The 16,525-nt window shown below is 43.8% G+C and overlaps 1 protein-coding gene and 1 long non-coding RNA gene across 2 annotated transcripts in view; both read left to right on the forward strand.

Annotated features, from left to right (window-relative positions):
• Positions 1–5,792, forward strand: part of LOC134285279 (uncharacterized) — a 32,373-nt gene extending 26,581 nt beyond the window's left edge. The window contains exon 3 of the long non-coding RNA XR_009996262.1: positions 306–5,792. This is a non-coding gene — a long non-coding RNA (uncharacterized LOC134285279). The remainder of the gene's footprint in view (positions 1–305) is intronic.
• The window catches only part of LOC109406923 (unc-112-related protein), a 41,466-nt gene extending 27,291 nt beyond the window's left edge, over positions 1–14,175 (forward strand). The window contains exons 2-6 of the mRNA XM_029872765.2: positions 5,805–5,953; positions 9,986–10,381; positions 10,454–11,031; positions 11,095–11,785; positions 13,255–14,175. Coding sequence (XP_029728625.1) covers positions 5,805–5,953; positions 9,986–10,381; positions 10,454–11,031; positions 11,095–11,785; positions 13,255–13,455 — 2,015 coding nt within the window. The 3' untranslated portion in view covers positions 13,456–14,175. The remainder of the gene's footprint in view (positions 1–5,804; positions 5,954–9,985; positions 10,382–10,453; positions 11,032–11,094; positions 11,786–13,254) is intronic.
• The last annotated feature ends 2,350 nt before the right edge of the window (positions 14,176–16,525 follow it).

Here is a 16,525-nt window from a genome sequence, read left to right on the forward strand (position 1 = left end):
AGATTGTAGTTTAATCTAAAAGTTTGCCGAATAAAGTAAAGGTCTCAGACGTATGCCAAAACCGTGAGAGAGCTGTGAGTACACGGTGAGTATAAATTACACGAATTTTACTCACCTCGTACTCACAGCTCTCTCACAACTTTGGTATGCGTCTGCGACCTTTACTTTATTCGGCAAACTTTTAGATTAAACTACAATCTAAAAGCCCTTCTAACATCTTTTTTTGATAGCATGCTTCTGGACTGAGATAGAAACAAATGAGTATCACTCTTGCAAGTGAGTATTCGCAACACTGACGGGAGTAGCATCTACGGGCGGTCAATCAAGCACAAGCTCGGTAACCTGGCTATCGCCTTACCTGACCCTAGCCTATCGCCCCACAGTTTTTTGTTTTGTGGTTAAGACGACCTTGGTCAATGAATACCAAATAGTGGGGCTCTTTGAATTTGTTGACCTGCTCCAGAAAGAAACGGCGCGTGGTAATATGATTAACACATGATCTTCCGGCATGGAGTTCTGCCTGCTGTCACTGGAGTGGAGAGTCACGTCTGTATTCTCCTAGTCCTATATCTGAATGAGTTTAACTTTGCAGGCCGATCATACCTGCTTCCTTCCCTTTGTCAGCCAGCGAGTTCTTTCAGCAGCATTTGGCTTCCTTTTCTAGTGCGGAATATGATGGGAACAAGGATGGGACTCATTTCTGGTTACACTTGATGTTGCTCGCTCTATCATGGCGTTTGCTTCTCAACACTCGCCAAACATCCGCCAGGTTGCATCAGTAATCCACTATTATCGCTGAGTGTGCAGCTCTTGATGGACGTCCACTACTCTTCTACGCAGCCATCTTCTGGAACTTCGGCTGTTCGAATTCCAAGTGTCTGAACTAATACTTTGTAAGGAATTCGATATTTGTATGGACCCAATTTGTTTCATTTCTTAACGCATCTGTCCGGTGGTGCTGCTTCCCTTACTAACATCAACAATTGTTCAGTATAATGATTATAATCAATGCATTCTCTTACTTCAATTTGCTACGGTTGCATTCCGTAACCAAATTACAAACTGTGTTTAAAGTATGCAGCTGGTTAATAGGTCAACCAGAAAAGTGAGAATTGAAACTTAAAAGGGAAACACCAAGTGCCTACCTATTGAAATTTTGAGGATAGGCTGTAAACTGAATCACCCACCCGCAGATGCGAAGCAAATGCAATCGATAGAACAAAAGGCAAATGCACCAAATCGAACCTCACGGCGGGCATACAAAAGTAACTAGTATATAGGTAGGTAATTGGGACGAACCATCTGTTCCGTTAGTTTATTTGAAAGCGATAGCATGGGGAGGAAACAGGAGATCAAAGAGGACTGCACTGCTGATGCACAGCAGTCGTATCAGCTTGCACCGCTGAGCTGGTGCAGCTTCTCCAGCAGGCACGTGCTTAACAAATTTTCAAAACCGCTAAACAGTCTGATTTGAGAATCAAAACGGGGACTCCTAATGGAACTCTTCGACGTAATCATCAAATGTAGCTAGCAGTGGTGCGCTGCTGAAGATTTAGTATAAACGTGCATTTCCCTTGGAGGAGAGCAGCCTGTGCACAACTCGGATTGCTCATCCGCTATACGTTTCCACATGCATAGCCTAATCAAGCCATACGCAACGGAATCAAATCGTTTCACTTTCACGCGGAACGAAGGGATTCTATTTTTAGGTGCTCCAGTGTTGTTGTTACCGCTTATTGTTTGTTCTAGGATTTTGGAATGCTTTGAGGAGGAAAATAACACACATAGAGCAACATTAACGGCGGCTACTATTCGAGCAACCCGCGCAGCGCTACCATTTTGGCTTAACCACCCTTTTCCACACCGGTAGCAATCAAATCAGTCACCTTGATTCGTATCGGGAGGGCTGTCATATTCCCATATAATTTTTAGCAGCGCAACTGTCCCGCTACTATATTTGGTCACCCACCCATAGCGCTACTATTTTGCGAGCGCATCCAGCAGCGACCGGTAAAGTTTGCTGCAATGATGGAGGGCTGCCAAACGGGGTATAGAAGCGCACCGTTAAAGGTGCTCTAAGGAACTGCTGTTGGGGTTGCTGAAAAATTGAATCGTTCAAAACGAATTGGGAAGTCTGGTGTAACTCAACATAATTCCGGAAATTGTAGCAGATGCATATCAGGTTTTCACCTAGTTTAATGGTAAATAAAGGTAGAGGATAATTCTTCTGTTATTTCATAACTCTTCTTCTTTTTTGTTTGATACCGGGTCTCAACTGAGACAGAGATTACTTTTAAGATTGTGTTCTTTCATGAGCACTTCCACATTTATTGTCACATTTTACCGTGGCCTTACAGCGTTTTAACTAATTTCTGTTCAGTTTTTGCACAGACAAACAGACGTAACACTCTTAAAATTCCCTCTGTACACCAATTTAACGGTCAATTTAAAAAAATTATAGTTGGCCAACTGCCCGCCCGTGGCGCTCGCATCGTTTTTATTTGAGTTTGACGTTTGCCCACTACCGCCACCTAGTTAATGGTTGGCCAAACTCAGTCCTCTTAGCATTGGGCGAATATGTTTACGTGACTATGAATTGAATCGAAAAATGTTCGATGTGTTATGTCTGTTTGTCTTTGGTTTTGCTTATAATTTGGCCAAAGAATACTGCGCCGAACACACCAAAACAATTTCCCGAGGGTCGAATTTACAAGTGTGGAGGTCCGGGCAAATGGGACTAAGCGGAGAACTATACACTGTAAAAATGGTTGTATTTTTAAAAACAATCATATTATTACAAAAATCGGATGAGCATGGTAAGGCTTAATACTGATGGATTTTTGGGGAAATATTCACCAAAAATCATGAACACAAATATGAGAAATTAAAAAAAAAAAATATTCCCTTGAAATAAAAATCTCTCCTAAAATTCTACCAAAAATTCATTCCGAATTTCTGGGATGTATCCCACATTTCTGCAGAAATTCCTTCTAATTCGGGTTTGGATTCGGACAAATTATTCCTCTTTAAAAAATCCCTGTAAGAATCACCAAAAGATTTATGAAAACTTCCTAAGAAGACTGCCTGGCAGAACCCAAGCTAGAATGCCACGAGAAATTCCTAGAGAGATTCCTGCAGGTATCACAGTAAGAATTTCTGAAGGAGTTTTCGGAGGCACTCCTGAATGAATCACAGCAGGCTTTGCTTGTGGAATCTCAGCTGGAGCTCCTGGATTAAGATCAAGAGAACTTCCTGGAGGAATCCCATAAGCGGAGAAATCCAAGGATAAAATTTGTAGAGGAATTCCTGGAGGAAACACCGAAGGAACTTTTGAAAGAATGCCAACAGACTGGCTGGGATCATCCCAGCAAGATTTTTTTTGGGAAGGAAAACTTCTTAGAAGAATTCCGGAAGGAAGAATATCTGGAGGAGATCTGTCTCAGAGAAAAATTGCTGGCAGATGCTTGAAGAATCCAGCTGGAAATCCTGGAGCAATGCCAAGTAGAGTTCCTGCATCTCAGGAAGATTTCCCGAAAGTATTGCAGCATGTACATAAGTATGCCAGGAGATATCCCTATAAGTATTCCTAGAAGTACCACAGTTAGGAGGAACCCTAATAGAAATTGCTTGGGGAATCCTATCATGAGGTGGAGGCGAGACGCTTAACCTAAGATTCCAGTATATAGGGTCAAACAGATCAAGCAGACGCCTTAGGTTATAAGTACACAGGGTCAAGTATTTGACAAGGAAAGAATACAAGAAACAACATCTGCGAAAATTCGTACACCTGCTAAAATAGGTATACCTGCTCAAATGGTATAAGACCCTACCATATTTTCATAACTTATGGACAAACGCCTTTGAATACCAGTTCAACATTGCACCAGAACCATAAAGGCGCAAATCTCAAGAAGCATTCTTCTAACAAAAGTGTATTTTTTTTGTTTACTTTTAATAAGCTTAAAATAAGAAGATCCGGTGCGCTGGTTCCACGGCTGGTTCAGTTGTTTGTGAGATTTGTGCGCTCAAAATCGTGAGAAGGTTCAAAAGTCGGCCATTATGACGATCATCTTGGGATTCTATCGAGCTTGTCCTTAAAGATCCTGGACTGCCCGGAAATTGAACCCGTGATACTCATAGCTCAGACAAACACACGTAACACTCTGATATTTTGCATTGTACACCGATTTAGCGGTCTATTAAAAAAAAATGATAGTTGGCCAACTGATAACTACTGGTAACAGATAATGACATGATCTCGATTTTTTTTGTTGCAGACAAAACGGAAGCTGAATTTGTTGCGTACTTTTCAACTCGTGAATAATCAATTATTGCTAACCCAAAGTCGAAACTGTTTGATGATGGAGCTTCACCAGAGTTGCAGTGTTTACCGACTCGAAGTTACCGTTCGAAAATCGCAATGCAAGGCTTAAAAATCTCTAAACTCGTGGTGTACGATGTTAATCCCATTATTTTCAAGTTGGGACTAACTTATGTCGCATGGGTTTGTTTGTCGCAACAAAAACAGGTTGCGACATTGTCATTATTGTTGCGCGATGGTTGAATTTTGATTCACGGCCCGTGGCGCTCGCATTGTTTTTGCTCGAGTTTAACGTTTGCCCACTACCGCCACCTAGTTGATGGTCGGCCAAACTCAGTAATTTTAGCATTGGGCGAACATGTTTTCGTGACTATGATTTGATTCGAAAAATGTTCGAACTGTTCGTCTGTTTGTCTGTGCTCATAGTGCGTTTACCACTTCCACAAGTTGCGAACCTCTGAAGCACCACACGGATAATCCACCGCTAATTTCAATCAATCCAAACACTTCCGCTAGTAACACTCTGAATGGCAGTATCGCGTTGTTTTTTTTACGACAGCGTGGTTAGCGAGGTGAATAGCTATATCAAAACCAACGGTTCTTGAGCCTGCATGATCGCCCGCCAGCACTTTAGTCGCTCATTGTGCTGCACGCTGACTGGCGCCAAACAGTTGACCTTTCCGGTGCGATGAGAAGTGCGATTTTTTGTCTGATGAAGTCACAACAACCACACGGGACCTTCCGACCAATAACGGGTTAATTGGATTTGTGGAAGGGTTAACTTTTGTTGATCGCTACGCCGCATCCAGGAAGGCATTCCTAATATGGGTATCAGCTCGACCCAACAGAGTCGTGTCGTGCGTTGGGGATTAAGCCATTTCGGTGGTTGTAACAATCTCCTACGGGAGGGGCATGAATGACGACGGCACGCAATAGTCAGTCGAACGAAACGCGTGAGTAGAAGCCATTAATGGCACACGGCCCAGAGTCGCTCTCAGATTTTCGATAGAGCACATAATTTTAGTAACTGTATCAAGGTCACGAATCGTCTGCTTGGCTTTGAAACTCGTTTTTCATGTGGCTGATGGGCGACGCCGCACAACAGCGCCACTACTCTCAACTCAACCGCTGCTGTGAGGCAGCAAGGGAGTCCCGTAAAAAATACACGAAGACGTGCCAGTGTTGAAGAAGACCGGCTAAATACGTTGCGCTACACATTACGACGGGTGTAGGATGACGAGGAAATAGACATTAGGTTGGGCACAGAGAAGATATCCCTACAAAAATGACACACCTCGAGCGTGGTCGACCTCCGGATGAATGAGACGCGCGTTTCGCAAGATATGATGGCGTAAGACGTACGTCTCCAATACTTTATGACTTTCTTATTTTTATTACGTTTGTGCAACGTAAAATATGTTGTGAAAATTCTTCTTACAAGTGGTCTTGTAATTACAATTTCAATTATTATTTCTATTTTCAGATAATCCAAAAGATTGGTCCGATCACGCACTATGGTGGCCTGCGAGAAACATCTGGCTGACAAGAACAAAATCGACACTCGATCAAGTTGGATTGCATGCAGATGCCCTACTGCATTTCACACCCATGCACAAAACGTTGCGAGTACAAGTGAGTCGCTGGGATGGGCGGTAGACGAATGATTAGATATAAATGTCTAATTTATTTGTAAGTCAGATAAACTGATGTGATATGGAAGCTGAAATGTATACTTTGTCCCAGTAAGGATTTTACGTCAACTAAACGCACGTGACTATTATGCCGAGGAACTTTGGCGGAGACAAAGGGTGGCAAAGGGGGGGGGGGGGTCAATTGACCCCCATAACTCTAAATTTCTGTTTTACGCCAAAAAATGTTTCAGAAAAATTAACAAAATAAATTGAATCAATTTGGCGCCAGCAAATTTAACTAGATACGCCAAAAATGTTTCAGAAAAATTAATAAAATAGATAGAATCACTTGGGCGTCTGGAAGTAGAACTAGATTTGCTAAAGTAGTTTTTTTTTCAACTTAAAGAAAATAATTTGCTTTTTGGTCGGTTTCGAGGTGAATCCCACTCTCGACAAACTCACAAAATGTGGGGTGTTCGTTCAAAACCAATGAAAAGCGTGGGTCCCGAGATGAACTAGCCCAAGTTAAAACTCTCGTTAATAAAAAAAAAACGTCAAGAAGAGAGAGGAAGAGAGGTCACTATTATGGCAACCTTTGCTACTTCGCGTTTTATTTGTGTACGTGTACAGCTCTTCCGCAGTTCAAAATATTGAGCATTCCTGGACGATTTACCGTACGGTGAACACTGTCCATCATCGAAGCCGGCGTGATAACTTCCCACCACGCACTCATTCACATTAGATGAACTTCTTTCCACTCTTCCTGTAGATGTTCTCAGTTTCCCCGATCTTGACCACCCAAGTAACAATGTTTAATCAAATAGACTAGAAGAGGTTCTTGGAATCATCACAAAATCAAAAAAAAAGTATTCGGTTTTATGATGGTTTTTATAACTTCTGTTACTTGAGCGATGCAAACCAGAACTTTTCTGGGCCCATCTTGATGATTCCAGCTGCGATGCTATCTTTACCAACTGTTTAATTGATTGTGAGCCGGACTGTGGATGGACTTCTCTCAGTTTTTTCCTTCGTTTCCTTGGTCTCCCGGTACGGTTCTTCGTGCGTTCGGGTGCTTATGCTTCCACCGTTCAATCTCCCATTGTCCGTCCGTCAAAAGGCTTCATTCATTAACATCCAGCGACAGAAAGTTCACTGGATGTTCACCGCTTCTCGCCGGATGCAATATGCAAGCAGTGATTTTTGTCAACAAGACCCGCAGTTACCGTTTCACATCTTGCTGTTAGTTGGCGTGTAACGTCATCGTGGACAAGTTCATACGCTACGTTCGTTTTCTCTAAAACCTCTCAAAACTCCCCGTCGAACCATGCGTTCTGTAGACTCTGTGCCACTCACACGACGGTGATCTCAGCTGCGTCCTTTATGGCTATTTAGCTGCTGGAATACAGTAGCAGTTATCTAGGGGATCCTATTTGCCAAATGCGGGGAAACCACCCGACCGATGACCCGTTGGCATATAGGCAAATACGCTTGCTCTACACTGCGAGGAAGGTGCAAGTGTAAGTGCAGTTGTGACGCTCGGCGCAAGGAATGCGTTCAATAGCGCCAGTTGGGTAGCTATTTTCAGAGCGCTCCTATGTAGTTCCTGTACCTGATTCTTGGAAGCTACTTTCAGAATCTAGTACGTCAGAACATCGGGAGTTCCGCAAGATTCCATCCAAAATGTGCCTAAAGGTGGCGTACCGACCGTATCACACAATGCGCTTTTTATCATTGGTATGATAACAATCGGCATTCTATCAGAATCCTAACCGGGGAGGACATAAAATGCCTCCGAAATGCGCGACACAACGAGCATGACTGGCCTCAATGGTCACCAATGTATGGTACTCAAGCAGCACACATGAAGAGTTATGAAGAGTTACAGCAGAGCAGGTTTTTGTTTGCACAAGGGCAACAGTTATGAAATTCTAACGCAATGCTAGAATAACTTGACATTGACTCGTGTGCAACCAAAAACCTGTGCTGTCGTTAATCTCATGTGCATAGGGACCACCAATGGAAGGTGGACCCACAGACTGATTCCTACGATAGATAGGCTGACTCAGGTTCTTTCGGGCCATGCTGCTTTAGACATTATCTACATCGTTTCGGCCATATGGGTACTCCCGAGTGCTCGATTTGTGCTGGTTTTGAAGAAAGCACGGATCATGTATATTTATCCAAATCTCAATCGTTAAGTTTTACTACTGAAAACATTCGGTAAATTTAGCTACTTTTACCGAACTTCATTAGAGTTTGACGATAATATTTTACCGAAATTTGGAAACATTTTACCCAAAATTACCGAACGCAACTAGCTGTATATGGTCCTCATCAAGGTTCGAGGTAGGCGAAGGATCTCCTCTCCGTTACGTCCTTCTGAGGTAGCGGACAGGGCATCACTTGCGGGAAGGTGATTTGCAATGCACACAGTATCAGTTCTTGATATTGTCAGTGCAGCGAGTCACGAAGTCCGTAGCTAGGAAGAATAGGCAGCGGAACTCGAGGGTGTAGACTACACTAGCTGCTCATCGAAGCAAAACCTTCTAGTGGTCCAGAGGAGACGATGAGCTTGGCGGTAGTGGGAATAGTTAAGAGATAGGTCAGGAAAGTAGTCTACTTTTTCGTTGGCGTCGGAGGTGGTCCCTGTCGCCCAATACCTGAGCTTTTCATTTGTTACCCCAGGTGTCTGTTGAACAGATCTTCTCCCCACTACATAGAAAAAAAAAATCAGAATACACATCAAGCCCACCCTTGTCCAGCAACGCTGCGTCAAGCTGCGCGTTTAAAAAGACGACATCCGGATCCGATTAATTCAGTCGCCGATGCGGCCATCGGTGCCATATATTGTTGGTGAGTTATGGCGCTACGACTAGCGACGAAATCGATGAGTCTTAGGCTGTTTTCGTTCATCAACTGGTGGGCACTAGACCTTCCAATCGTCGGTCTGAATTCCTCCACGCGGACTTCCCGAATATTTAGATCTTGTTCGGGCAGCGCTTGTGCATGAGTGAGAGCTGTGCGTACAATTGTGTTTTTATCATCATTTGTGCCTCCAGAGTGTTGACTTTGATCTTCGATTATGCCATATTTGAAGATTCTGCCCTAGATCATGAGCAATTATAACGCTTATATTCACAGCGATTTGTAATTTGTGGATGGGACAGATTTTTATCTGTATTAACGAGATTTTTAGCTCTAGGCTAGTTCATCTCGGGACCCACGCTTTACTTCCCTTCGGAAGGAAGAACTCACATTTAGCGAGTTTGTCGAGAGTACGATTAGATTATAGGTCCTCGGCGTGATAGTCACGCTGTAGCTAATAGAGTAGCCTAGGAGTATCAAAGGTCGTCTAATCCTCTAGGGCACTTGGGGAAATGCTATGGTGAAAAACATCGTTTTCCCATGATAATCACCATACAAACTTTGAACAGCTCCCTAGTCTCAATTTTTTGCCAAATGAGCTCAATCTGATTACAAATCGAATAAGCGGCGAGGAGCAAAAACGATTTTTGAACCACTTTTATACTTATATTCTCTGTTTAATTTCCGTGTGATTATTTTACAAATATCACTAAATTTGGCCAAAATTCCGTTAATTAAAAAAATGTATTAAAAACAGTTCATACACCGCACACATAACACGTGCTCAATATAGACGCAGGTAATGGCAATCGCCCCCCTAGTAAGCCAGCAGCGACATCCTAAATTGCGTAGGCGTTAGCGCGTAAATATCATTATCATTAGTTACTTTGAGAGAAGCTTTTTTATGAATGAAATACGTTCTCCATATGGCCACAACCTGAACTGGTTGTTGCTCGGGTGGCAAAAAAACTGAATGATATTCAAATATGCACGCGTTGGCCGGACACCGTTTTGCAACAGGTCGGTTTAGGAAACGAACGGCAATAAACCGCTCGATTCTGAATTAATAACACGGGGCCGCGTGTGGGCCGAAGCTTCGCTACATGTTAAGTTAGGTGGTTTGCATTTAGTGATCATGTCCTCTCTATCTCTCTTTCCATGCCCACAGATGCCGGATCTGAGATACCTGGACTGCCGCGTAGATTACTCGATCAAAACTTTCGGCGCAGTGGTGGCTTTGTGCAAAGATCTGGGTATTCGACATCCGGAGGAACTTTCACTCTGCAAACCATTGGAACCAGCTCACTTGAAGAAAAACTACGCCGATCTACCGAAAAAGAAATTGCCCGTCGAGCAGAATGGCAACGCGGCGAGAGATTTCGTACATCCAGCTCCAGATACCAACACATTCATCCCGGCGACAGCGACAGGTTTTCACGGCAGCAGCGGCAGCCTCGATGGACCAACCAACGGAGGACCGTTCTCATGTGCACCGGTGCAACACCCACACTATACGCCCAACAAACCAGCTTTGCAGAGCACACCAATCAGCTCTCCCACAGGTGTAAGTATGCCGCATGCATGAGGTCATTCATATGAAGTTTAAAATTAACTTTGCGATTTCTTTCCGCGACAGACATTGAGGCATAATTACACGAACGGACACACTTCGTTTAACGAATCATCTTCGAGTTTGGGTGATGCGATCGATAATCTGGCGTACAGCCCTTGCGCCCCTAGTCCGGAAGCGCGATCGCGTTTGGTCAAGCCAAAAACGTTGGTAGAACGGGCACGCATGAACGTGGGCTGGCTAGATTCTTCGCTGTCCATAATGGAGCAAGGCATTCGAGAGTTCGACACTTTGTGCCTACGCTTCAAGTACTACACATTCTTTGACCTCAATCCCAAGTATGACCAAGTACGAATCAATCAGCTATACGAGCAGGCAAAGTGGCAGCTCCAGAATGAAGAAATCGAGTGTACCGAGGAAGAGATGCTCATGTTCGGGGCACTGCAATTCCAAGTGAACCTTCAAAATGAGGTTCCACAGCCAGATTCAGGAATCGATACATCCAGCCTAGAAAATCAGGCAGATGACGATGTTGACGCTGCACTACGAGAACTGCAGATCACACTGGAAGGACCTAGTAATGGTCATAACGCAGGTGACATTACGCACATACCAGAATTAACGGATTACCTACGGTTTCTGAAGTAAGTATTCTGGGAGTAATGTTTCGCGTTACCTAATCTAACGAAAATTTTCTTATCTTCCAGGCCTAAGAAATTCACTTTGAAAGGATATAAGCGCTACTGGTTTACATACAAGGATCTACATTTACATTTGTACAAAAGTAGGGACGATGCGCGATCGAACAATCCTCCCCAGGTTTCCATCAACCTTCGTGGATGCGAAGTCACACCGGAGGTTAACTTGTCGCAAAATAAATTCAACATTAAGCTAGAGGTACCATTGGAACAGAACACCAACAGCGAAATGTGGATCCGATGTGACAGCGAAGATCAATACGCCAAATGGATGGCAGCTTGTAGATTAGCATCAAAAGGCCGCTCACTGGCCGACAGTTCATACGACAGCGAAGTATCCAGCATCAAGTCTTTCCTGAGTATGCAGAAGCCCGCGCAAGCACCGGCAGTCACGATCAACCCGAACAACATTGACCCGAACGAGTATCTGTCCACCAGATACGCCAAGAAGCTGAAAAACAAAGCCGTCATGAGGATGCTGGAAGCCCATGCCAATGTCAAAGACCTCTCGCTGATGGATGCCAAGCTGAGCTACATCCGGGCGTGGCAAAGCCTGCCGGAGTTCGGAGTGACTCTTTTCGTCATCAAGTTCGATGGGCACAAGAAAGAGGAACTCCTGGGCGTGGCTAGCAATCGGATCATGAAAATGGACATCAATACGGGAGACCATTTGAAAACATGGCGCTATAACACGATGAAGGTAGGTTGAAAATCTGTTGTAGATCTGCTATTTTCCGGATCCCTTAGAAGGCAGTTAGAATTCGAATTCTGTTATACTCTCGTGTGTGATATCTACCACAGCACGCTCTCATTTTTTTTCTTTTCTCCTCTCCATGTTCTGTTCAGCTGTTGTTACCATTCCTGGTACGGCTTGCTTTCTTAGCCTTCAAGAACCCAAGAAGGGGTCCTCAATCCCAGGGTAGAGAACCTGGGGAAGCTGTCGGGCCGGGTTTTTTTATTGACTACATTTGGGGGTTAGTTTAAGAAATTCTATTTACTTATGCCAAATCTGCCACTGTGCGAGTGGTGGTGTGCCGTGAATTGGAAACAAATGGAGATTTGATCAAGGGTGGCCGTAGAAGGGGCACGGCAACGACTGACGGTGTGAACTGGCTCAGGTGAGGAAGGCCGGCGATGGAGACCGACAGAGGTCTGTAAAGGGAGACGATTAAATGTACAAGCGGTGGGGATTGATAACAGATACTTGAAACGGTTGTCGCAGAAGCTGGTCGGTAATTTGATTCGGCGATGTGTGTCAGCGGCCAGGCTCACGAGGAAAGCCCGCGGCGGAAGTTATCGATGGCGCCCGGTGATGGAAGCTAACGACTTTACAGTTACACCACAGGCAAAAAGACGTGACTCATCCAAACTTTTGCTCGACGTCTTTTTCATGAATGCACTGCCACCTATTGGTAGAACCACGCGAGGCACTGTCGGCCATGATACATTGCGAGTTGACGTTTGTCTAACACGCACAGAGCTACACAAATCACCTGTAATGTTCGCTTGCATCATTCAACAATGTGTACACTGATAAACACTAGCGCCTCTGGTGTATGGATCGCGGAAATCAAATGAAATTTAAATTGTTCGTTAAATACATGCGCCAAGTAGTTTTAAAGAGTTTTACGTCTGTTTGTATGTGCTTTGTGCAACACCTGATGGATGGCGAATATCTGGTCCGTTATGAAATTAGGAAGAGTACCTTGTAGGCAACGCTCAATGCTGAATGCTGCCTATTCCACTCCTGTCTATAATGTACCTCATTCGCTCTTGTACAATGTTGCAGCATTCTCGCCCATTTTTCTCGTCTGCCGTTGCGCATTTCCCAACCCACTGGATCCCTATCGCTGTTAGTATAAGTACGAGATCGTGAATAAAACTGCGATTATGCATCAAATCGTATAGGTGTCTTCTGCGCACTTATTCAACACCTTGTAATGCATAAGTACGCAGAAGACACCGACACGATTCGATGCAAAATCGCAGTTTTATTCATGATCCCGCACTTATACTAACTGCGTAAGGGGTCCAGTGTGGTGAGAAATGCGCAATACATTTCACGACTTACTTTTGGATTTAGATGTTAGTATCTAGGCATGTAGAAAAAAGAAGTTACATTTTCAAACTGCTAATGACACGTTCTTACATTTTGTCCCCTCATTCTAGGCTTGGAACGTCAATTGGGAGATCAAGTGCATGATGATCCAGTTCCAGGGCGAGAGTATCGTGTTCTCTTCACTGTCCGCGGACTGCAAGGTCATCCACGAGTTCATCGGTGGCTACATCTTCATGTCGATGCGATCGAAAGAAACGAATCAAACGCTTAACGAGGAACTCTTCCACAAGCTAACGGGTGGCTGGAACTGAACAGCCAAAAGCCAACAACGATTCAACGAGTCGAGCATATAGTTTAGTTTTCTAGCCAAACTTCTAATTACACACTTTTGTACATAGTATAATAACTGTAGCAGTGTTAGGAGCTTGACTTAATCTTTTAACAATCATAGCAAATTTTTGGTCTAAACAAACTGGAAGGTACTTTTATACACCTTTGTAAGTAACCATAAGTTAGTAAGACAATCAGCTGTTTGATAAACAGAAAGGCACATCAATTTTTTTTTCTGGAAGATTACAGTTTGATGTTATAGCAAAAAAACGCACACGTTAATATGCAATAATTAGGATACATGCAAAATTATAGCAATGAAATATTACAAATGCCAAAAGTGTCTTCTACGAACTGTAAAAACGAATCAAACTTGTAGGTACTATTAAACTAAATAAAACCATCGGTATTGCAACTATATTTATGTTACATAACCTAACTTGAATGTTATTTTGAACTTATCAGTTGAGCTACTTAAATGTTCAATGATACATTATTAATTCTGGTTCAGCAGTTAACTTTTTTGATCAGAATGTTTGCATTGATTAATATACGTTAGTTTCAGTTTAGAAGGCTTCGATTTTAGAAGACAAAAAGTTACATCAACGAAAAGATTTCTAAGATCACTAAAAAATAACGGCTTTGTAACTAATAATTGTGTACGATATATGTTGAATAAATTGTACTAAATTTACACCTAATCATTTGAGGTTCACATTTGTGATGTAAAATCCGAAATTCATCAAAAATCCATCTGACAATTTTTTAGACTGGTAAAACCTTTACGTTTCGGCAGATGAAAAGTGGAAACAGCGATAAGAAGCTGAGCGGCGTGGAGAACTAGGCTCGGAAGACCGAGGCAGCGGAGGTAACGACTACGTCAATGCAACAGAGCTATAAGCTACAGCCATTTACTTTCAGCTGTATACCAGTCGAATTGAAGCAGACAACGTCAAATAAAAAGGAAGCTAGTCAAAAATAAACCATAAGCTGCAATACAAACATCATGTAACTACTCAGCTCAGTTTTCTGAAATCAATCACTTGTCACTGGGACTGCCTTTACTGAACTTTAACATATTATAAACTTTTTTTTTAATCGAACAAAACAATCCATCAATAAAACAGCTGCTACTAGGCATACAGAACAATTTGTAATGCTACCAAGTTCACAAACGGTGACAAACATATCTAAAGGTCCAATCTGCAAAAGAGAGGCTCTCGTTGTTCCGATTCTCTCTCAATAATTCCGATGTCACAATGGACATTCGGGGCCGGGTCACAACGTCCGAGGCCATACAGTCCCGGACATTAAGTCGCGTTTTTTTGCGAAATAGCGTCCAAAAGTTTGGATGCGTCATAATATCCTATGTGCCTTCTTTCCTTGGACTTCGTGGCGTATCTGCAAGTTCGGACGTTATGCCCCGGAAAAATGCACCATAAAGTCCTGGGACTTTATGGCCTCGGACGTTATGATACTGCGCCGGACATTCTAGAAAAGTGTGACAGTACGTGTATTAGGTATAGGAAAATAGCGTGACAGAGGGGGGAGGGGGGTCTAGAAATCCCGAAAAACGATGGACGTAATAAATGAACCTTCCCTTACTTGTCCTATCTATCCTAAACTAACCATAACACTGTGACAGCAGTCAAGTTACGTCAAACACACAAGGCTACGGTGGCGCTATCTGTTCATTTCATAGCGGCCGTTTTAGTTATTTTAGTGATCCATTATAGACGCTACCTTTTTGAAGCCCTGGCCTAACAAGTAGTTCGAACTGGAGAGATTGTAGACGATGGCAACACACACAGTGATCAACTGGCGGTTCGCTACAGTATCGACTACAACAATAGCAGGCAGCGGGTAGTGGGAGAGGCGGCCAGGCCAACGCCAAGCCCTCGAAGGTGAAAGACATCATACTTGGAAGAAAAGGTGTTTAGGATGGCGCTCCGCCGTGAGCAACACCTACTTGGTTTAAGAAAGTGGTGACGAGACGGTAGCGGTTCTCTCGCGTGCGTGTGATGCGACCAAGGCAAGTCCATCCTAGAAATAGGAGACCACCGACCTTCTGGTGGAATCAAGCGATTGCTTTTGAGGCTATCTGTTCCAATGCAAATCCTAGGGATGATACCTACAGGATCGTGATGGGCAAGACGAGAGGTGTAATGGCTCATACAGAGCAATCTCTCAATCTCAGAGCAATCTCTCAACCCTTTCGAAGGACAGCCGGGAACTGGGGCTGGCGATGAGGAGAGGGTCACCGATGTGAAACTCGCGGGACTAGCAAAGTCCCTTAGCCTAAATAATGCCCCAGATCCGAGTGGAGTTCCGAACCTAGCCTGAAAAGTAGCTATTGCAGAGGCACCCGAGATGTTCAGGTCTGTTATGCAGAAATGCCTGGACGAGAAAGTTTTCCAAGAAGTTTGGAAGCGGCAGAGCCTGGTTCTACTGCCAGAAGCGCTTAAACCACTCGGAGACCCGTCGGCATATAAACCAATATGCCTGATCGATACGACGGGGAAGGTGCTCGTAAAAATCATCCTCAATGGAATGTTGAGGCGGTAAACGCACGGGTATTCAGCATGACCATGCTGAGGGTGACGGGTTCGATTCCCGGTCAGTCCACACGATATACACACGATATATACACGCCTGCCACACGATATACACATGCAAAATGGTCATTGGCAGAGGAAGCTCTCAGTTAATAACTGTGGAAGTGCTCATAGAACACTAAGCTGAGAAGCAGGCTTTGTCCCAGTGAGGACGTTACGCCAAGAAGAGGAGAGGAGGAATGTTGAGGCACACCTGAAGTGCAAATGGTCTCTCGAGCAATTAGTTCGCCTTCCGGAAGGGGAGTTCGATAGTGGACGCTATCCTTTTGGATACAAAAATTGCCGAGATAGCGCTCCAGCGTGAGAGGAAAGGGATTCGCTACTGTGCAGTAGTGACTCTGCATGTAAAGAACGCGTTCAATAGTGCCAGTTGGTCGGCTATTGCCGATGCGCTTCTGAGTCTGGGATATCCGGGTACCTGTAAGATTCTTGGAGG

The sequence above is a fragment of the Aedes albopictus genome, chromosome 1, assembly GCF_035046485.1.
Source record: "Aedes albopictus strain Foshan chromosome 1, AalbF5, whole genome shotgun sequence".
Taxonomy (NCBI): Eukaryota; Metazoa; Arthropoda; class Insecta; order Diptera; family Culicidae; genus Aedes; species Aedes albopictus.